Source organism: Lonchura striata, chromosome 30, assembly GCF_046129695.1.
Source record: "Lonchura striata isolate bLonStr1 chromosome 30, bLonStr1.mat, whole genome shotgun sequence".
In the NCBI taxonomy this organism is placed as follows: domain Eukaryota; kingdom Metazoa; phylum Chordata; class Aves; order Passeriformes; family Estrildidae; genus Lonchura; species Lonchura striata.
In genome coordinates this window covers 1472216-1493436 of record NC_134632.1, presented here as the reverse complement: position 1 = coordinate 1493436, position 21221 = coordinate 1472216, and the positions used below count along the sequence as shown (strand labels likewise).

Sequence of the window (21221 nt, the reverse complement as noted above, 5' to 3'; positions counted from 1 at the left end):
GCGTGTGGTGTTTGATACTGAAGGGGGTGAAGAGAAGATGTTGGGATGGTGTGAGGACAAGGTTTGAGGAGTGTCCCCTAATGTGAACTCAATTTTCAGGATTAAATCATCTGAAATTTAATGCTGTTCACAGGAGTTAAATTTACCCTCTCAAGAAATAAAATCCTGGGGTAAAACCTGCACATTTCCAGTATCCCACCCAGCCACTTGGACTGAGGAAGCTCCAGGCAAACCCTTAAAATATTGATGATGTGTCACAAGAAGGGATGTCACTGATGGTGCTTGGGCACACGAATGCAGGAGGAGGGGTTGGATCCCAGGTGGGAATCCTGCAAAAGGAGATCAGAAGCTCGTTTGAAAACCTTGATCCTGGCTTCAAACCACATCTGTGAGCTTCACCCAAAAGTGAATGTGGCCAAAGAGTGTCAACGTTTTGGTTTAGGTTTTTGGTTGCCTTAAAAATATTGAAGTTGTTTCTCCTGTGTTGCCCAGAGAAGCTGTGACTGCCCCATCCCTGGGAGTACCCAAGGCCAGGATGGAGAAATCTGGGCTGGTGGAAGGTGATTTCACCCATGGCAGAGGGTGAAACATGATGAGCTTTGAGGTCTCTTCCCACCTGAACCATTCCAAGATTCCGTGACTTGATGATTCCATGATAAAATGACTTGATCTGTGCATACAAGTGCTGCTGTGCTGTGCCCAGAGGTCCCAGGCTGCTGCAGGAGGATTTTATTTCAGTGGTCACTGAGCCAGGAACACGGACTTGGTTATTTTTGCAAATCCCAACTCTGGGACTGAAATCCAGGAGGAAATCCTGCAAGAGGCTTCAGGTGCTGAGCTGGGGGCTCAGGCCTGGGAGCAGAGCAGCACCACGTGTGCCCACAGCCACCCTGGACAGGACCACACCAGGGGATTCAGCAGCCACGGAGAACCTCAAATTCCTGAACTTTACAAAACATCTTGATCCTGTTGGCCTCAGGAACTCTGATGGGGGCAGAGAAGTTTCTAGAAAAGCAGCACTGAGTGATGGAACTGGTCTGTGTTGTTTCACCTCTCTCTGCTCTCCAGGTTTGCTGTGGGCACCAGCTCTGCTGGGAGAAGATGATCCATGGTGAGCAAAGTCAGCTCCAGCTCAGAAACTCCCAAATGCTCTCAGTGTGGCTGTGCTGGATGGTCCCACAGCCACTCCTGGGTGCTGTGGGTGGCAGGGCACATTTTGGGCTGGCTCAGGGGCTCTCTGAGGTGGGTTTTAGCAGCTCTTGCTGCTTCATTCTCTGCTGTGACCTTGACCTGTGTATCAGCTCCCCAAGGGTCGTGGTGTCTCCAGCTGCAGGTCCTGGTTGCTGTGTGGTTACCTGGTTGTCTGTGATACCTGTGGTTACCTGCTTGAACATCCGGGAGAAACAGGACGTGGCAAACCCTGAGGTGCAGGTGGGGCACGAATGGCACCAGTCAGAAAGGACAGGCCTGGCACCCGGGATTGCTGGAGGGAAACACCTTCCACACCACGGCGGTGAGTGGAGGGCAGTGATCCCACACCCAGTCCAGGAGGAACCTTGTCCTGAACCCCTGTGGGCTCTGCTGGGTTTCCAGCCCGTTCCTGGGGTGATCAGGTGCATGCCAGGGCGTGGTGAGTGCCAGCAGCTCCTCTGCCCGGAGCTGGGCTGGATTTGCCAGCTTTTAGAGGGAAGAGAGGCTGCTGGGGGCACGCAGTGATTCCAGGGTGGGTGTTTCCTGCTGCATGTCCAGAGGTTAGAAAGGGTAAATGGCCCCAGGGCAGTGTTGGGTGCTCAGAGCCACCCCTGGAGTGAGCCCTGGTGCTGCCGGGGTTCCTCACAGAGAAATTAATCTTCAGTGAGGCTCTGGAGGAACCTGCCTGTGCAAAGGATGCTCTCTGCTGCCTTTTGGCTCCTGCTTTGCTCTGCCAGAGCGTGGGCATCCCCTGGGAGGAGTGGTGGCTGTGGCAGCTCCAGGAGCACATCCCTGCACAGCGACAGAGCTGCGCTGTAAATCCTCCCCTTGAAACCTCCTGCTCGGGAATTTCCCCGGGAGCCACCCTGCACGATGAAGAAATATCGATTCATCATTCCCTGCTCAGCACCTCAGCACCATGCAGGATTTTAATGACCTGTGTCCTGTCCTCTTTCCAAGCCAGAGCATTCAGATCTTCCAACTGTGACGTTCCCAGGATGCTGCAGAGGGGCTCTTCCAGCTGGGAGTCAGGCTCCTACAGGTATTTCTCTGCTCCTCAAACCATGCCTTGCTAAGGAGCCCTTGCCTTGGATACTTCACTTCCCACCTTTTGAGTGGATAGTGTGTCCTTTGAGTATCCCAAGGATCTTCCTTTGTATTCCAACCAGGCCTGGCATCCTTCTACAATCAATGTTTGTCCCTCCCTCTGCTCTCATTTTTATCCATGGGAATGCCAAGGTTATAATTTCCCCTATGGAATTCTCCTTTACTTAACAGCACCTTGTCCAGGCCATTTGTTATTATTCAATTTATTGATAGATCCTTGATTTTGTTCTCCCAGTGCTGCATTTCCAGCCACTCACTTCACCATGCTGGCCCACAAGCAGCCCCCAGCCTGAGGGTTTGGGTGGTATTTCTGCCCTGTTGATATTTGGGAAGGGTGGAAGAGCCTTTATTTCCTGCTCTGTCAGGTGTTAGAGTCACCTCTTGGTTCATCCTGAAGGCAGGCAAGGAAATATTCCTCTGACTTGCCAGGGCTGTGGAATCACAGGAGGTGCTGCAGGGACAGTCATTCCAAGAGTGAAGGGATTTTGGGTGCTCCCTCCAACACCAGCACTTTTTAATATACCAATATTCCACATTCCCAGAGTGAGCACAAATCAAGGGAAGCCTCAGGATCTGGACCGTGGAGCTGAGCTGCTCTCACCCCAGCCAAGTCCCCGGCACTGGGGGTGATTCCACAGCTCCCGGGGGTGCCTGGTGGCTGCTGCTTGTCTGGGAAAACGTGAGCTGGAAGCAGAGTGTGGGGAGGGGGAGAAGGGGAAGCCGTGGCTTAAAATAGCTCTTTTTGAAAGAAAAGGGATGAAAACCTCTTTGAAGAAATGAGGGGAGAGGGGGAGTGTTTCCATGGCAACGGGGAAGTCTGTCTCTTCCCAAAAGAGGGGGTGGGAGATGAAGAAATAGTAAATACAGCAGAGGAATGACGGGGAGAGGATGCTGCCTGGCAGTGGCATTCCCATGGATGGCAGTGGCATTCCCATGGATGGCAGTGCCATTCCCCATGGATGGCAGTGGCATTCCCATGGATGGCAGTGCCATTCCCATGGATGGCAGTGGCATTCCCATGGATGGCAGTGCCATTCCCCATGGATGGCAGTGGCATTCCCCGTGGATGGCAGTGCCATTCCCATGGATGCCAGTGGCATTCCCATGGATGGCAGTGGCATTCCCATGGATGGCAGTGCCATTCCCCGTGGATGGCAGTGCCATTGCCCGTGGATGGCAGTGGCATTCCCCATGGATGGCAGTGACATTCCCATGGATGGCAGTGGCATTCCCATGGATGGCAGTGGCATTGCCCATGGATGGCAGTGGCATTCCCATGGATGGCAGTGGCATTCCCCGTGGATGGCAGTGGCATTCCCATGGATGGCAGTGGCATTCCCATGGATGGCAGTGACATTCCCATGGATGGCAGTGCCATTCCCCATGGATGGCAGTGGCATTCCCTGTGGATGGCAGTGGCATTCCACATGGATGGCAGTGGCATTGGCCATGGATGGCAGTGGCATTCCCATGGATGGCAGTGGCATTCCCCATGGATGGCAGTGGCATTCCCCGTGGATGGCAGTGGCATTGCCCATGGATGGCAGTGGCATTCCCATGGATGGCAGTGCCATTCCCCATGGATGGCAGTGGCATTCCCCGTGGATGGCAGTGGCATTCCCATGGATGGCAGTGGCATTCCCATGGATGGCAGTGGCATTCCCTGTGGGTTCTGGGCAGGGGCTCTGGGTCCTGGTGGGAGCAGATGGGCTCTGGCACTACCTGCCCTCACAGCCTTGGCAGTGTCACTTTGCATCCTCCCTGTGTCTCCTGCACCCTGGGTCTGTCACCTGCCCAGGTCACCAGAGAGAGCGGTGACCAGAGCTGCTGGGGCACCTGCCCAGGGCCAGGTCGGTGTCACCACCGTGGGGCATCTCCAGCTGCTCCTGGCAGCTGGGCAGGGACCATAAATAATGAGTGTCCTCCAAATGCTTTGGAAATGAACATCAAATCCTGGGTTTTTATTTCCAGGAATTTTCCTGGAAATGAACATCAAATCCTGGCTCTTTTCTTCCAGGATTTTTCCACCATGGCACAGCCATTTCCAGGGGAGGCTGCAGGGAAGGGAACTGTGCTGGGCAGCAGAGACATGGGGGGGCTTGGCCACAGGGTGAGGGCAGCTGCGGGTTCTGGAGACATTGAGGGCAGCCAGAGTGGGCTGGTCTGGCCTGGAATTTGGCACAGCTCCCAAACTGGCACCATCAATTTGGCCAAGTGTGGCTCACAGCTTGGCACAACTCATGGTTTGGCACGGCTCAGAATCTGGCACAGGCCATGTTGGGCATAACCCAGGATTTTAACTAAAAGGGTTCGATTTAGATTTGATACAAGGAAGAAATTCCTCCCTGTGAGGGTGGCAGGCCCTGGCACAGGGTGCCCAGAGCAGCTGTGGCTGCCCCAAGCTTGAGGAGTGCCCAAGGCCAGGCTGGACATGGCTTGGAGCACTCTGGGACAGTGGATGGTGTCCCTGCCATGGCAGGGGTGGAAGTGGATGGGCTTTAAGGTCCCATCCAACCCAAACCAGTCTGGGATTCCATGATTTGGCACAGCTCCCCATTTGGCATGGCCTGTAGGAGCCCAGGACTTTGGCCAGCTCTGTGGCCATCCCACTCAGGGCCATCTGATGCTGCTGCCCCAGTGCCACCATGCCCACAGTGCCACCATGTCCCAGTTGCCACCATGCCCCAGTGCCACCATGCCCCAGTGTCACCATGCCCAGACCCTGGAGAAGGCACTCCTTGCCTGAGCCCTTGGCTTCTCCTCCCTGCAGCAGCTCTGCGTGGGAGGAAGAGACGAGGGAAATCATCCTCTCAAAGCACTTTTCCTCCCTTGTTTGCAGTCCTGCAGCTCCCTGGGGAGGGATGGAAGTCTGGGGTGATGGGAACATCTCATCCCACTCCATGGCTCAGGTCTGACCTTCAGCAGCTCTTGGCCCCCTCCCAGCACCACCAGACACTTGGGCTGAGACTCACAGGCTCTAAAAACGGTGTCTGCAGGGCTGCTCATCCCATCTGTGCTGTGAGGGAGATGTTTCCACCCTGGCCATCACCTGCGTGGGGAGCCAGTCCCAGGGCTGAGGCCTGGAGGGGTTGTGTCCCACCAGCGCAGTGTGGAGGGGACCCCGAGGTCACCAGGCAAAAGAAACCTGTCTGCAGAAGCTGCTCATCTCCAGCCATTTCCAGCAGTGCCATCTCCCCTGCAGGTTTCTTCCATTTCCCCTCAGTCTTCTTTTCCCTACTCTTAACAACCAGAAGGTTTCAACTTTTGGCCCCATTTCCCCATTCCTCAGTGAGGAAAAATCCCTGGAGTGAGAGAAAAGCCCCTCTCAATCTGGAGGAAGGGGCAGAAACGCCTTGGAGAATTACAGAGGGATGTGTTTAATGCTACCTTTGCAGAGAGGGGATTTTTGCTGTTTTTCTAGGGACTGGGAGAGCCACAGAGGACCCAGGAGGATCTCCCAGGGACCAAGAGATCTCTTCAGAAACCAGGGGATTCTCCCAGGATCCAGGAGACTTCCCTGGGGTCCAGGAGGTTCTCCCGGGGACAAGGAGCCCTGCCCAGCATCTCTTTTTGCTCTGCTCCTCCTTTCCCACATCACTCCAGGCAAAGCCCGACCCTTTCCCCATCTCCCAGGCTTGAGGAAGCCTCTCTGACCCATCTCACCAGGGTAATTTGGGATTCACCAGCAGCACCTGCCATGGCAGGGCAGACCAGCTCTGTGTCACCGTGTCACCGTGTTCCTGTGACATTTTGAGGTGTCTCCTGGCATCCCCTCCTCTTGCCACCACCCACGGAGGGGGGTGAGGAGGTGCTGAGGGTCCAGGAGCTCCATCCCCTGAGTCAGCAGCGGGTGGGAGGTCGGATGCTTTCCCTGGAGAGTGAATCACAGTCCTGGGAACTCACTCACAGCTTTCACAGCTCCTAAAGTGACACCAGGCCCAGTTATGTCAACACCTTCAGCTGGAAAACCGGGGCTCAGATGGAGATGGGGCTCAGATGGAGATGGGGCTCAGATGGAGATGGGGCTCAGATGGAGATGGGGCTCAGATGGAGATGGGGCTCAGTGCTCTGCCCTGCCCGACCCCGGGGCTGGGCAGTGCTTGGTCCAGCTTGGATCCCATTCCCAGAATGGCTGTGGGATTTGCTCCAGCCCTCAGAGTCCCTCTGGCTTTGCAGGAGGTGGGACAGGGTCCCCAGGAGGGACACCACAGACACACCACCATTGTCTGAGGCTGTGCAGGAAGTGTGGTGGTGCCACAGGCTCTGTCCTCTTTGGAGGGCTTGTCCCACCCCTTCCCTGGCTTGGCAGATGTAGGTGTCCACCCTGGGTGCCCTGAGCAGTGGGACTTGAATTCAGCTGTTCTGGATGAGGCCAGGCCTGGGGATAACCCTGTCCTGTGCCTTTCATCCCTCTCCCACAGCGCCACTTCTTGGAGCATCTCCCAGACCCACTGCCAGCAGGATACAGGGGGAAAAGGGGTGGAAAGCACATTTTTTGTATTTTGTTATTTTTTGCTATTTGTGTGGCAAACCCACAGAGGCTCAGAACAGCCCTTGGGGGCATCCCTGGGAATAAAGGAAGCAAGGAGAGATCGCCCTGGGCACTGGATCTCCTGGTTCCTGGAACATCCTCCCACCAAGCGCTTTTCCCAGCACCGCGCACGCAGACGGGCTACGAATTCCAGTTTGGGTGTCTATAAAATCCATTGAGACGAGAGAAATAATTCAGGAGGAAATTATTATTTAATAATAACACTGAGGAGAGGCGTCATCTTGTTAAATCCTTGTGAAACAGCCAAGTGGGTGCAGAGCTCAGCTCTTCTGGTTCTCCGAGAGGCTGGGATCCGTCTGGAGCTGTCAGCGCGGCTGAGGGAGGCGGCTGCAGACACACAGCCGATAATAATAGCTCACAATTAGGGTAGTAAATCAGGAGAGAGCGTCACTCAATTCAGAGAAATTCCCCTGATTTGCTGGAGACGGGAGTTTGGCTCTTTGCACGGCGCTGGTGCTGTTTGGATGACAAATCCCCCTGGTTCTGCACAACCTTCACACGGCGGCAGCAGGAGGAGCACGTTGGAAATTCAGCTCCACTTGAATTGTTCCATGCCCAGCCTCAGTTTCTACATATTGCATAAGGATCAGCCTCGGGCAAATCATTTTCTGCATCCAACCCACCCTGCCATGGCAGATCCGCCTCTGGGAAAGGCTAAAATGGTGCAGCTGACATAAAAAACCTTTGGCCAGGGTTGCCTCCTGCCCAGCTGGATGGGAAGGAAACCCACCGTGCAAGGGCTGCTTGGGAAGGATTCCCAGTTTTCCTGTAGGGTTAGACATTAATTTTCAATATTGGGATCTGTCTAGGGCTTGGGAAAATGCAACTTTTGTTTCGAGGTGAAGAGGGGTGTTGGGAGGAGCAACATCTCCCAGTGCTGCACCCACTGCCTGTCTGTGCCACCCCCTGCTCCAGGCACCTCAGGGAGCCAAAATACTGTGATTTATCCCTACCATGTCCCCACATCCCCCTGGTGACTGAGCACCACTGATTTTCTCAGGTGTTCAGGGTGTTCCAGGCCCTGCATCCCACCTCAGGGTGTCCCTGGTGAGATCAATGTTGGCTCTGGCAACTCCGTGCAAATCTGACTGCTGTGTATGGGAACAGAAATATTTCCCATTGCCTCCTCCAGCACTTGTGCCTTGGGTGCCAGGAGCCTTGTGGGACTTGTTGCTTCCTTGGTGCTCCTTGTGGGGCCGTGGGGGGATGGCAGAGTGGTCCAAAGCTCGTGCCTGAAGGCAGGGGTTGATCCGTAGGCCTTGTATGTTGGTAGGAGCTTGGCCATCTCCTTCCTTTGGGATGGGAGAAGTCTCCTCATGAAGGGACCTCAGTAAATGCAAAGTGATATAAAATCATTGCTTTTCACATCCTCACTCCAGCCAAGGGCAGCTCCTGCAAGTGCAGTGCTGCCCCATCTCCTTGCCCGGAGCTGCAGGGTGTTTCTCCAGCCCCCAGGGCTCCCCGAGCCGATCCCGGCTGTTCCCGAGACCATGGGATGGATTGGAGCCGCATGGCAGAGCAGCACCGTGTATCCAGGGATGTGATTATTTCCCAGTGGTTGAAATCTAGGTCTCCTGCTTGGGAGGAGAGCTGCGGGGGGAGGTGGGGAGGGGGGGGAAAGACGCTCATATTAATCTTATGAATATTCATGGAGAAGCTGAGCTGCCTTCGGAGGTTGACTCCGAGTTTGGGGGGCTGTAGGTGAGAGGTGCCGGCCGCGGCGGGAGCAGAGCGGCTGCTTGTGCATTCTCCGCATGCCTGACTGCAGAGCCGAGTGTAAGTTGGTGCCTTTTTCTCTCCCCCCCCCCCACCCCATCCCTGCATCTTTCCCCCTCTTCCCGCTGCTCTCCTGCTTAAACACAGCCTGGCCAGGAGCGCTGCAAAGCGAGGGAGTCGTGCTTCAGTCGCAAACACGACCCCAAATCGTGTGACTGCCGCCTGCAGTGCTCGGTGCGGGCGGAGAGCAAACGGAGGGGCTTGGGGCAAATCTTCACCTCCTCCGTCCCCCCCTCAGCCCCCAAATTGGCATGAATTAACCCTGGAGATGCTTGACGGGGCGCGGAGGTTGTTTGCCAGGACAAGCAGCGATGGGGAGAAAGTAGGAGAAACTGAGTGGTGGGATGGGTGATGTCAACTGAGCCGATGCTGTGAAACCCCCTCTGCCCAGCACCGAGCATCAGCGCTTGGATTCGGAGCCGGAGGAAGAAGCTCAGAGCCCATGCCGAATAAAAATCAACATGTTAAATGAAAACAAACTAAAAATTTCTGTGCTGTTAAACAAATCTGGGGTGTTTGGGGAAGGGAGAAAGGGGAGGAGAGAGTTTATGGGCAGGAGGAAAACGGCGTGTTTATTAAAATAAATAAATAAACCATTGAAGGTTGGTTGATCTTTGGTGAGATGGAGGTTTGTGGCTGCCAGATCTTTCCTGCAGCAGCAGGAAGATGTTGTTTGTGGTGTTCTGGCGTGATGCTCAGAGGAGCCAGGGAAGGTCAAATCCAGCTGAACTCCTCGGTGAGTTGCTGGGGAGCAAGTGGTGGGGAGAAAATGCAGGAAAAGGATAAAAACTGGGACAAACACGACCTCCTCTCCTCTGGGCCTGGCAGAAAAGGGTTAAGAGAAGCAGTTGAATGCTGCAAGCCTCGTCAGGGTTGTACTATTTTTTCTAGTGCATAAGGAGAAGGGAGAGGAGGGTTGCACGGAGAAGGGAAATTTCCAAGAAAAGAGGGATCTGCGGCAATATCTACACCTCGGGGGATGAAGAGAGGAACCAACAGGCATAAATGGCCTGGAGATGGATGAAATCTTTGCCGAGGAGATTGGGACCGCGGGGTTATTTTCCACCTGCCTCCCCTGCCCGGTTCTGTAATCCTGGCTCAAAGTAGACAAGTCGAGTTGGAGCTGAAGAAGGGAGGTTAGAGGGGTTTTTATTTCATTTGGGAGGGGAAAAAAAAAAAAAAAAAAAGGCAGAAGAATGAGAGGTTGGTTGGCCCTCTCCGGGCTGAGCATCTCCATGGTGCGAGGCAATGCAGGATGATCCAGAGGAGCGCTCGTCGGGAGCAGGGATGTTGAGGACCCGGCGCCCACCGGGGACATGAGCCTCAACATCCCCACCAGAAATTTCACCCAACGGAGTGGAATTCCCACGGGGGTGGGTCGGCCGGGGGGGTTGGCTCTCGGGAGCATGGGGAGGGGGGATGAAGGTGGCGTGGGTCCCCGGTGCTCGAGGGTGCTCGGAGCCATCAGCGGGGGGCTGCCGGCCTTGGCGGGGGCACAGCCGGGACCGGCGGGGGGCTCGCTCCGGTGGATGAAGCCGGAGCCTCCTGAGCCACGGGGGGAACGCGGCGCAGCGGCCGTGGGTGCCGTGCCCGGTGGGTGACACCGACTCCCGGCGCTGGCGGGGCCGGGAACCTTCCGTGGCTGGCGGGGGGCTGCGCCGGTGCCCCCCGCTCGTCCGCCGGCACGGGCTCGGCGGGCAGGCGGCCCCGGGGGCTGAGCGGGGCGCGGGGACGCGGGGCTCGCCCCGCTTCTCTCCGCCTCGGCGCGGCCGCTCTCGCCCGCCTCTCTCGTGTTGCAGTGCGGGCTGGGCGGGCGGATCGCGGCCGGGGAAAGCGGGTGCCCGCGGGAGCCGCGGCTTTGCGGATGCTCCTGGCGAACCCGCACGGCTTGCTACCTTCTCGGTGTTTTTTCCAGGCGATGCCACACCTCCCGAGGACACTGGGGACATCGGGTTTTGCTGAGCTGAGCAGCTTTTCGCCGTCTTACCGAAGGCATCAGACAGACGCTCATCTGCCCTGAAGTGCAGATCTGCAACAGCTCCCGGGAAGACTCTGTCTCTCTGTCTCTCTGTCTCTCTTTCTCTCTCTCTCCAGTCCAAACCATTACAAGACCTGACTTCCACCATCTGGGAATCTAACCCCTCTTATGCCCCTTCTCCTTTTTCTACGATGACTCACCATTATTTTTAACTTTGAAGAGAGAGGAAATTATGGGGATCTTGGAAGCCTGTATTTCTCTCTAGGATTTCCCCAGGGTCAGATAATCGGTGTTACTAAGAGACACTAAGATTTGGCTTCTCCAGGTAATGTGATTTGTTTTCTGTGTGCCATGGTGGTTTGCAGAGAATGACAGGAGCCGGGACACCAGCGCTCGAGGAGGGGGACTGCGGTGGTCCGCGGGGCAGCCGGAACCGGCTCCACATTCCGGCAGCCGCAGAGCTTGGCTGCAGGCAGGGAGGGCAGCATGTCACCAGGGAAAGAGGCTTGGGAAGGTGTTAAACTTAAAAGCCGAGCTGGAGCTTTCCTGGAGGGTAGATTGCCTGAGATCGCACGGTTAAATGTTAATTAACCCTTAGCTGCATGCCTGGAAATGAGCTGAGCCCTGCACCCCGCGGGGTCCTCTCGCCACTTCAGGGCTGGATGGGATTATTTTTCTTCCTTCCTTTCTCTTCCCTTTCCCCTCTTTATTTTTTTTAACTAGAATTTTTATTTTTAGCCAAAAAATAAGCCCAGGTTTACCAATGCCAGTTTTTCCATGCTGGTTTTGAACAGGTGACGGTTCCTCAGGTGTTTTCTCTGTTCCACCTATTGGGTTTAGATGGGAGTTGTTGAACTCTGTCCCAAGGAAGGCAAATTAACCCCTCCAGGAAGGGGATAGACGTGCTAGAGAAGGGATCTGCTCTCCTCCCACCAACTTTATTCCATCTCTCTCTTTCTCAGCAGGGGCGATTTTCTTTCTTCTTCTTCTTCTTCTTTTTTTTTTTTTTCCCTCTGTTTTTATTTCATCCCTTCGCCTTTTCATGAGACTCTTCCAAACCTACGTACCTGTCCTTCTGCAGGATAGTAGCCCTGCCCTGAACCCGACCCCACCACCGGGCGCTGGGAAGAGTTTAGCATAAGGATTTCTTTTAAAGCCCAATAATGACAGTTGCTACTGGAGATCCTGCAGATGAAGCTGCAGCTCTTCCCGGTCACCCGCAGGACACGTACAACCCTGAGACCGACCATGAGTGCTGTGAGAGGGTGGTCATTAACATCTCGGGGCTGCGCTTCGAGACGCAGCTCAAGACACTTGCCCAGTTTCCAGAGACCTTGCTAGGGGATCCCAAAAAGAGGATGAGATATTTCGACCCTCTGAGGAACGAGTATTTCTTTGACCGGAACAGACCCAGCTTCGATGCCATTTTGTACTATTACCAGTCCGGGGGGAGGTTGCGGCGGCCGGTTAACGTGCCCTTAGACATCTTCTCCGAAGAGATCCGCTTCTATGAACTGGGGGAAGAGGCCATGGAGATGTTTCGGGAGGATGAAGGCTACATCAAGGAAGAGGAGAGGCCGCTGCCCGAGAACGAGTTTCAGAGACAAGTGTGGTTGCTCTTTGAGTACCCCGAGAGCTCAGGCCCTGCCAGGATTATAGCTATTGTCTCTGTCATGGTGATTTTAATCTCCATCGTCAGCTTTTGCCTGGAAACGTTGCCCATTTTTCGGGATGAGAACGAAGACATTCACGGTAGCGGGCTGAGCCATCCCCCCTACTCCAACAGCAGCATGGGGTACCAGCAGTCCACTTCTTTCACAGACCCCTTCTTCATCGTGGAGACACTTTGCATCATCTGGTTCTCCTTCGAGTTCTTGGTGAGGTTTTTCGCCTGCCCCAGCAAGGCTGGATTTTTTACCAACATCATGAACATTATAGACATCGTAGCCATCATTCCCTATTTCATCACCTTAGGGACGGAGCTGGCCGAGAAGCCAGAGGACGGCCAGCAGGGCCAGCAAGCCATGTCCTTGGCCATCCTTCGAGTCATCCGCTTGGTGCGGGTCTTCAGGATCTTCAAGCTCTCCCGGCACTCCAAGGGGCTGCAGATCCTGGGACAGACTCTCAAGGCCAGCATGAGGGAGCTGGGCCTCTTGATATTTTTCCTCTTCATCGGCGTCATCCTCTTCTCCAGCGCCGTCTACTTCGCCGAGGCCGACGAGAGCGAGTCCCAGTTCCCGAGCATCCCCGATGCCTTCTGGTGGGCTGTGGTTTCCATGACGACTGTTGGCTACGGAGACATGGTCCCCACGACCATCGGGGGGAAAATCGTGGGTTCCTTGTGTGCCATCGCTGGCGTATTAACGATTGCCTTACCAGTGCCCGTCATAGTGTCTAACTTCAATTACTTCTACCACCGGGAGACCGAGGGAGAGGAGCAGGCTCAATATTTGCAAGTAACCAGCTGCCCAAAGATCCCCTCTTCCCCTGACCTAAAGAAAAGCAGAAGTGCCTCTACTATTAGTAAGTCTGATTATATGGAGATCCAGGAAGGTGTAAACAATAGCAATGAGGATTTCAGGGAGGAGAACTTGAAGACAGCCAATTGCACCCTAGCTAACACAAACTATGTGAATATCACCAAAATGCTAACCGATGTCTAGTCGCTAAAATCTAGTCCCGTATTTAAAGCTGAAGTGGAACAATTGCAGATATTGAGTGCTGCTCTGCATTGTAGTTAATACAGTATTTTCTACGGTGTATATTTGGTTCTGCATGGGAAGCAATAGCTGTGTAAGTGACTTTTAACCTTTGATTTCTGCACCGAATAAGCATCCGTGCAAAAAAAAACCCAACAAATCCAAAACCATTTTGTTGCACTTCTCCCACCCCAGGCTTGTGGGTTTCCAAAGACACGGAGGGGACGGGCACTTGGAGCAGCGGGATGGGGATGGAAGGGGCAGGTCCGGGCCACCCCGGGGTGTCACGAATCCTGGTCCCTGTCCTGGGGGACAGGCAGCTCCCAGGTGAGGGAACAGCAGGGAAAGGTCAGGCAGAACTTCCTGGAGGGTGGCTGCAGCCCTGGGGCCGGGTTGCTGGAGGGTTTGAGGTTCCTGCCCCGGGAAAGCCGAGAGCGAACGCGGCGCCCGGCTCGTGTTTCATAACTGAAAATGCTGCATGCTGCAATAGTTTCAGCCACTGCAGTGTGCCAGTGTGAGGCCCAGGGGAGGGATAATTAGTGTGACGGCACATTATTTATTAAGTCTTAAATTTTCTATGCGAGGCATCGGGAGGGACGAGTAAATAAATCAAGAGCTTGGAATTTATTTATTTATTTAGATGACACTTCCATCATCGATATTTCCAGGATCACCAAAGACACCTCCACTGACACATTGAAAATGAGTTGGAAAAAGCATTTTTTTTATATCTATATATAAAACTGGAGCAACTATGCTGTGGCCTATAATATATTTATACTGCAGTGAAATTTAACCAGTAATACAGTACAGCTGCATGGATATTTGTTGCATGAATCTGAATATTTAATACACACACAAATATATATTTTCTTAGTAGACTATACAGTATTCATGTTTATAGTGTTTATAGATTCTCCGGTGGCTTGAAGGAGATTCATGGGAATTAAAAATATCTCCATTATGGTTAAAAACCGGATGAGGAAGGCGTGTGCTGACAACAGTTGGATTGATAACAGTGCAAAGCCTGAGAGATAACAAGGCAAAGCCTGAGTGTCCGAGCATCCAGACACAAGAGCTGACAAATGCAAGCCGGGGAAGGTGAGCTGAAAGTTAAACACCTGTGCTCATTATGGGGCGAGTAATTAGTCATTAATCGTGGTGTCAGGAGCAGAAACCACGGTGGATCGGAGAGGGCACGAGGAGCAGGTGGAATAGCAGGTTCCAGCTCTCCTGACTTGTTTGTTCAGCAGTTTTCAGCTGTTCCTGTAGAATTCCTGTGTGTGTGTGTGTATAGATATTTAGAGAGCGACTACAGGGCCGAGTCCTCAGCAGACAGAGCACCTGGGGTATCGAGGACTTCCCAGCTCGGGGCTGCTCAGGTGCTGGGACGTGGGCTGGAGCAGGGGCCTGCCCCCGGAGCCCATGGGGTCACCAGGGCAAGGTGTGCTTTGGGCTTGAAAGCTCCTTTTCAACCCCTCAGGGCTGGGGTTTATTCCTTTATGATGAAGCAGGCAGGTGCTGAGGTGGCCTGGATCCGAGCTGGCAACTCTGAGCCTTTGCTTTGCCTTCTGTCAGGATGTTTAAGAGCAGTGGGTCGAGGTGCAGAGAGCCTGAGGTTCTCTCTCTTCTTCATCCCCAGTGTTATTTGGGGTTGGGTGAGAGCTGTTGGTCCGTGGGGAACCTCACCTGCTTTCCCCACCCCTGTGTGGGTTTGCTTGTGTTTTCCCCATTGCTGGCAATCCGCAGGGAGAGGTGGCCTGTTCCTCTTCCAGGTCAGGGGAGATGGAGGAGAATCTCTGCCAAGGTCGTGGTTGAGCAAAGCCTCGCTGGGCTGTGGAGCAGGGTTCAGTCAGGGTCAATTCAGGCTGCACTGGGGCATGATCAGCCCTGAAACATTTCATGAAGGGTGAGCACGAGGAGCTTGGGGAGGGCTCAGCCAGACCCTCCTTCCTCAGAGAGGAAACCCCAGCTCCTGCCAAGAATCCAACTGGTGCTAAAGTATCTACAGCAATGGCTCCAAATGCCACTCCAGAGCAGGATCCATCTTGTGCTGATGGGGCTCCGCTTGGCTGGGTGGACTCAGTCCTCAGTTTTATTGGATTGATTGATGATTGATTGATTGATTGATTGATTGAGGCCTGGCTATAATTAATTCCAAGTGTCTGTGGTTTGTGCATGGCAGTCCCTGTTTCTGCGTGGGGCAGAGGACCAGCAGCATCCCTGTGCTGGGTTCAGGGATCCCAGCCTGTTAATTGGATTTTGTTGTATTGGGGATCCTGCACTCCCATTTTGCTGAGGCAGCCTGGGAATGGGAGACCCTTAAGCCCCTTCACCACGCACACAAAAAAGCCAACACAACCAAAAGCAATAAATCTTGAGTTCTGCAGCTCATCCTGTTGGGTGGGACAGGGCTGGCAGGAGTCACTGGCTCGGGCACGATTCCCAGGGCAGTTGGCCAACTTCCATGGATCCGGCTCGTGGTGGCTCTGTGGGGACATGGGCTCACCCAGGGGAGCTGCCTGATGTGCTGGGACCTCTGGGTGCCACCAGGTGATCCCTCTCCTGGTCAGGGTTGAGGTGTTTTGCTGGTGGTTTTGCTGCAGGTTCTTTGGAGGATGCTGGCACTCAGTGAGACTCTGAGAAGTGTCCGGTTGTTGAACACCCACGTGGGGTTGGGGTGGATTGGAGCAGCGCTGGCCAAAGCTTTGGCTGTGTGTTTGGGTGTGTGTTTGGCTGTGGTTGTGGTGGTTTGGTGAGGAGGAAGGTGAGGTTCTCCTTTGGGGAGGTGGGGTTTTGGGCATGGTGCTCCTGTGGGGCTCCAGGGCCGGGCAGGAGAGGAGAGTGGATCCGGGAGCAGGATCCAAACACCCAAACCCGGTCTCCAAGCTGGGGGATTGATCTCCTGGCTGCCTTGGGAAGCTCCACAGCCACACAGCAGAGTCGAATGGGGATGAAGAGCAGGAGGCCACCCTGCTGCTGGCACTGACGGGAGGTGATGGCTGCGCCCATGGCAGGGGCCAGCACAGCCAGTCCCTTCCCAGGACAGATCCAGCACCTCCTGCCCTGCCCCTGGCAGATGTTCCTGGGGGAAAAAAGCCCTGGTGAGCTGCCCTTGTGTGGGGCACAAGGAAAACGCCCAGGGTCAGTGCTCAGGTGTTTGGCTCAGGGAGGGCAGGGTCAGTGAGGGCCGTGGCTGCACAGAGCAGAGGGGTCCAGACTTCTGCCTCGCCCAGAGAAATGGTTCCCCTACAGCTTTTAATGGGATTTGTGCCTGCAGGTCGGAGCTCTAGTGCTATTTCTAGCTTTGCTTCTGACTCACTGATGTGATCTTGAACCAGTTTTTCAGGAGGAGACTGTGATATTTTTTCTTTTTTTTTTCTTTTTTTTTTCTTAAGGAATGAGGTTTGAGAGAGTCTGGGCCTGTTTCTGTGGAGATGCTGAGCATCCCAATCTCCTCCTGACTCTGAAAGGTGCAAAAATGAGCTGCAAAGTGGCTCAGACTGAGGATGCTAAATTAGGGACTGGGAAAGAGGAGTGTCCCATAGCTGTGTTAGAGTCCATCAGGCCCCTAAACAGAGGTAGTCTGGTTCCTTCCCTCCTCCTGAGGAGCCATTTCCCTCTCTCCAGGCCTGGAATGGAAAACTGGAGCTCTCTGGTCTGTGGAGGTGCTCCTGGCTTGGCTCCTGGAGGAGGCAGCACCTCTATTTTAGTTTTAGCCACTGTGCCACAGTTTTGGAGAGATGGAAAGCTGTGATTGCAGAGCGAGTTGTCTCCTAACACCCAACCTCGTGCCCAAGCCTGCAGGCAGCCCATCAGCCCTTTCAAATCTTCCAGAATATCTGCTGGGGGCAGTGGGGTGAGGCTCATGTACCAGCTGGATGCTACCAAGTGATTAGGAAAAAATGATCACTCTGGAGACGATGTTTTATTGGGAAAATTAATCTCTGCAGTGACTGTGTCAAAGTCCTACAGATTTGAATGCTGAGCTATAAGAAGAAAAGGATCTCTAGATTGGCGTTGTGAGAGTGTGGCACGTGGGTGTATAAATATGGACATATTTGTGCATAAATACACAGAAGGAGAGAAAAAGACAGAGGAGGAGGAGGTATTTCAGGAAGGACCTTGCTTTGTTATTAGATAATTCCTGGGTCAGCCCTTGGAAGTGCTGCCAAAGCCTTGTAGCTTTTCCAGAGCTTGCAATACACTTGGGGATGGATCCAAGGGAAAATCTGGATCTCTCCGTGGGGGTGGAAGCATCCTGAGGGGCTGGTGGCATTCAGCCCCTCTGCAAACAGCAGCTTTGCAGTGCCTCTGTTCCCAGCCCTAAATCCCAGCCTGCACCAGTCACAACCAACTGTGACTGTGCTGGGAAAGCCAAGCAGGGTTGAAGGGATTTGGTTGAGATGCAGGTGCTGTGCTGCACCGAGTGGGCTTTGGGGTTATTGTTTGTAATGTTGGGGTTTAAGTCTCTTAAACTATGGCAACTTTTGGCCCCAGTGTGGTGGCTCCTGTTCTGGGGCCAGGGTGGTGTTATCACAGAGCCCTGGAACGGTGTTGGAGGGACCTTAAAGCTCACCTAGTTCTGTCCCCTGCCATGGACAGGGACACTTCCCACTAGACCAGGTTGCTCCAAGCAGTGTCCAGCCTGGCCTTGACACCTTTTTTCGAGATCTTTACCATGGGACATTATCCCAAGGTCTACGTCCTTGGGGATGGTTGTCCATGGAATTATCTGGGGTGGGTCCCTCATGGGAACCGGTCACTCTGCTGCAGGGGTGAAGTGGGCTGAGGAAAGAAGGAGTCAGCCCCAAACCATTTTGGTTTGCACCCAAACGAAGGCTGTGGCTTTTTCCTCAGCCCCCTGGCAGCATTTGACTTTCTCCACGTGACACATCCTTTGGTCCCTCCTGCTGGGGACCAGCTGCTGCCCCTGCCAGGAGCCCCAAGGGGGGACAAGGGTTGCCCCCAAGCACCAGGCACTGCCTTTCCCCAGCCCTGTCAGCACCCCTGGCCTCGGTGTCCCCGTGATGTTTCTGCATTTGGCTTCCCAAAATTCACCCCCTGCTCAGAAATGGATGCTCTGATCCTGCTGCATCCCACCAGGGGGAGAGGGCCCACCCAGGGGTGAAGCTGCCCTGGGAGCACAGCACTGATTTACACCCGGGGACAGGATCCCCCAGCCCAGTTATGCATGATGAGAGATAAATCCCTAATTCATGTTTTTCCTCCAGAGAGGGGATGGTTTGGTTTGTAGGAGCTGCTGGACATCGTGTAACCACACCAGGTCCATGCACATGGACACACCACATCCTCTCCCCAGCCCTGCCTGCCTGTCCTGAGCTTGGGGTTGTTCTTCTGGGGTTTGGTTTTGTGATTATTATGATTTTTAATTTTTTTCTGCTGCCTATAAGATGTAATTAGCCATTTGCACTTGCTCCCTCACTGTTTGAGACCGTGCTCTTGTCCTCCAATGTCATCCCCGGAGTGCAAGGGGAAAAATGGGTATTGGATCAACCCTGCATGTGGTGCCTAATTTGAGCAAATCAATAGGAAGAGGAAATCCAAGAAGGACTCATCCTAAGGATGCTGGAGCTGAACCTTTTGTTTCCATGGTTACGGGAGAAATGAGACCAGGAATGGAGCGAGGCCTATAAACTGTTAAAGGAGGACTCGTGGGAATTTCAAATCATTTAACCATACATTTGCTAGACACAACTTTAGACACCAGCTGGATCTGAATTGCACAGTGTTTATAGAAATTCCTGCTTTATTGGCAGCCAGGGGTGCCAGGGGGGTGTGGGAAGGGGCTGGGGGCCCCCGAGTCAATAAGGCTGCCCGTTGTATATAGGTATACAGAGCTGTGTACATACATATCCAAATGAACATTTGCTGTCTGGTTTATCATCAGTGTATATAATTTATTCTTCACAGAGTATCACAATTTTTGTAAATATCGGCACTAATTAAGAGAAAATAAATATGTATATTATTGAGGAGTTATTTTGATATCGGTTCTGTGGAGGGTGGGAGAGGAAAAGAACAAGTAATTATGTTTTTGATATGTTTTTCTCTACAAGTAAACCCTCTGTGAGAAGAGAAAAAAGCAACCTGAACCAGGGGAAATCAGTTTGTGCTCCACCATCAGCCAGGCTGCAAGGGCAGAGTCCCGAAAACCCCTGGGAGGAGGAGCTGATGGGTCTCGGTGATGTGTACAGCATTCCTGTGGGATTTGCTCCAAAAAATTCCAGCGGTGACACCAGCAGAGGGGAAGGGGCTGGACCCTGGGTCAAAGTCACGTTCCCATGGCCCCCCATCCCTCCAGCTTGGATATTGGCCACATCCATGCAGGTAACAGGGATTGGGTGGTGCTGGTGGTGCTCCTGGAGAACTTGAGAGCACCCAGTGGATGGTTCTGGAAAGCAAATGATCCCTCTTGGAAGAGGGAGAAGCAAACAGACAGGGATGGTGCTGGTAGCACATCATCTGTGGGGTTGTGTCCATGGAGATGTCTCCTGGTAGCTTCCCTGGAAGGAAATGGGGATGGGATCCCTGGGATGGCTTTGGCTGTCCTTGCAGAGGAGTGGTTGGTTTGGCCATCCCCAGGGAGCACCTGCAGCAATGTTTTCTCTTGCTGGGGCAGCAAAGGGCAGGGAAGGTGCTCAGGGCGCTTGGTTCTTGTGGTTTGGGGTTTGCCTGTTTGCTTGGTGCCTGCTTTGGGCTTCCCTTCTCAGGAGCAGAACCCACTCTGTGCAAAGGATGGAGGTGAAACACAAGGAGAGCAAAGAGATTCTCCTTCTGCCATGATGGGGTGGCCCTGCTCTGCTCTGGGACGTGGCACCACCTGGTAACCCAAGGGTTAGAGCCAAACCTCCTCAACCACCCCATGCTGCTCCTACTGCTCCTGGAGGAGCCCCTGGTGTGGGCTCAGAGTCAAGCTTTGGGTTCAAGTGTCACTGTGTCACCAAGGGGATGTCATGTCCCATTCTGTGCCTCAGTTTCCCTGTCTGTAACACAGTTTGCTAAGCTGGGCCCAGCAAATTGCAAACGTAATTCAATATTAGGACAGTGAAAATGTGGAAATGGGTGGCCGAACCCATGGACAGCTCTTGTTGTGGGCAGAAGAGGTGTTCAGGGGCAGCCGATTATGAACATTTACGTGTGGAAAACGGTTGGAGTGCACGAAAAGTGACAGAAGTGTTTATGAGCAGTGCACCCTGAGGGAAGTGTCACACTGTTTGTGGAGAGCTGAGTGGAAGCAGTCCCCAAACTGAGCCACTCGGTGCTCCTCGGCCCCATCCCCGAGCCCGGAGAGGCTCCAGCTGGCTCTGGCAGATGCCGAATCCTTCCCTTCCCGTGTCCTGTTGGCTTGTGGGCTCATAAATATCTAAACACAAAGCGGCAGCAGGAGTTTGCAGCAGAGGCTGCTCTGCCCGGGCTCTCAGGGCGATGGCAGACACGGTAATTATTTTAAATTGCCGAGCTGCCAGCGTGCGCCGCCAGCCCGGCCGCGCTCTGAGGATGCGGGAGATGCCATCGGGGTGCGCATCCTCCTCCAGCCGAGCTGCTGGGGCTTTTGCACGGTTCAAAGAGGCCGGGAGGGGCTGGGACGATCACCCAGCCGAGGTGGAGACCTCGATCACCCAGCCGAGGTGGAGACCTCGATCACCCAGCCGAGGTGGAGACCTCGATCACCCAGCCGAGGTGGAGACCTCGCCCCTCGCAGGCAGCTCTTTGCCCCCGAGACCGGCGCCTCCCCGCCCGCGGTCCCGGCTGCGGCGAGCGGCCGATCCCCGCCGAGCCCGGCCTGGCTGGTCCTGCTGTGCTCGCTGACCTACTTTCTGCCACTTTCTGCCACTTTCCTTGCCGAGTGTCGCCTCTCTGACAGCCAAAACCCCACAAAAACCTCTCGTGGATC

General features: G+C 54.1%; 1 protein-coding gene across 8 annotated transcripts; it reads left to right on the top strand.

The window, feature by feature from the left end:
* The first annotated feature begins 8500 nt into the window (after window positions 1-8500).
* Window positions 8501-19302, top strand: KCNA2 (potassium voltage-gated channel subfamily A member 2). 8 transcript variants are annotated; one of them, XR_013341258.1, is made up of 5 exons: window positions 8506-8626; window positions 8865-9762; window positions 10542-10929; window positions 11567-14829; window positions 14860-19302. XR_013341258.1 is itself a non-coding variant. In XM_021527621.3 (3 exons), exon 3 carries the CDS (start codon window positions 11768-11770, stop codon window positions 13265-13267), a length of 1500 nt encoding a protein of 499 aa, XP_021383296.1. In that variant the 5' UTR covers window positions 8744-9762; window positions 10542-10929; window positions 11567-11767; the 3' UTR covers window positions 13268-19302. The 8 variants fall into 8 exon arrangements, 1 of the variants encoding a protein (XP_021383296.1); XR_013341261.1 differs by lacking the exon at window positions 8865-9762 and having other exon boundaries at window positions 8501-8626; XR_013341262.1 differs by lacking the exon at window positions 8506-8626 and having other exon boundaries at window positions 8744-9362.
* The last annotated feature ends 1919 nt before the right edge of the window (window positions 19303-21221 follow it).

Bases quoted from the DNA above. Each gene is read 5' to 3' on its own strand.
- KCNA2 (XM_021527621.3), top strand. From the start codon at position 11,768: ATGACAGTTGCTACTGGAGATCCTGCAGATGAAGCTGCAGCTCTTCCC.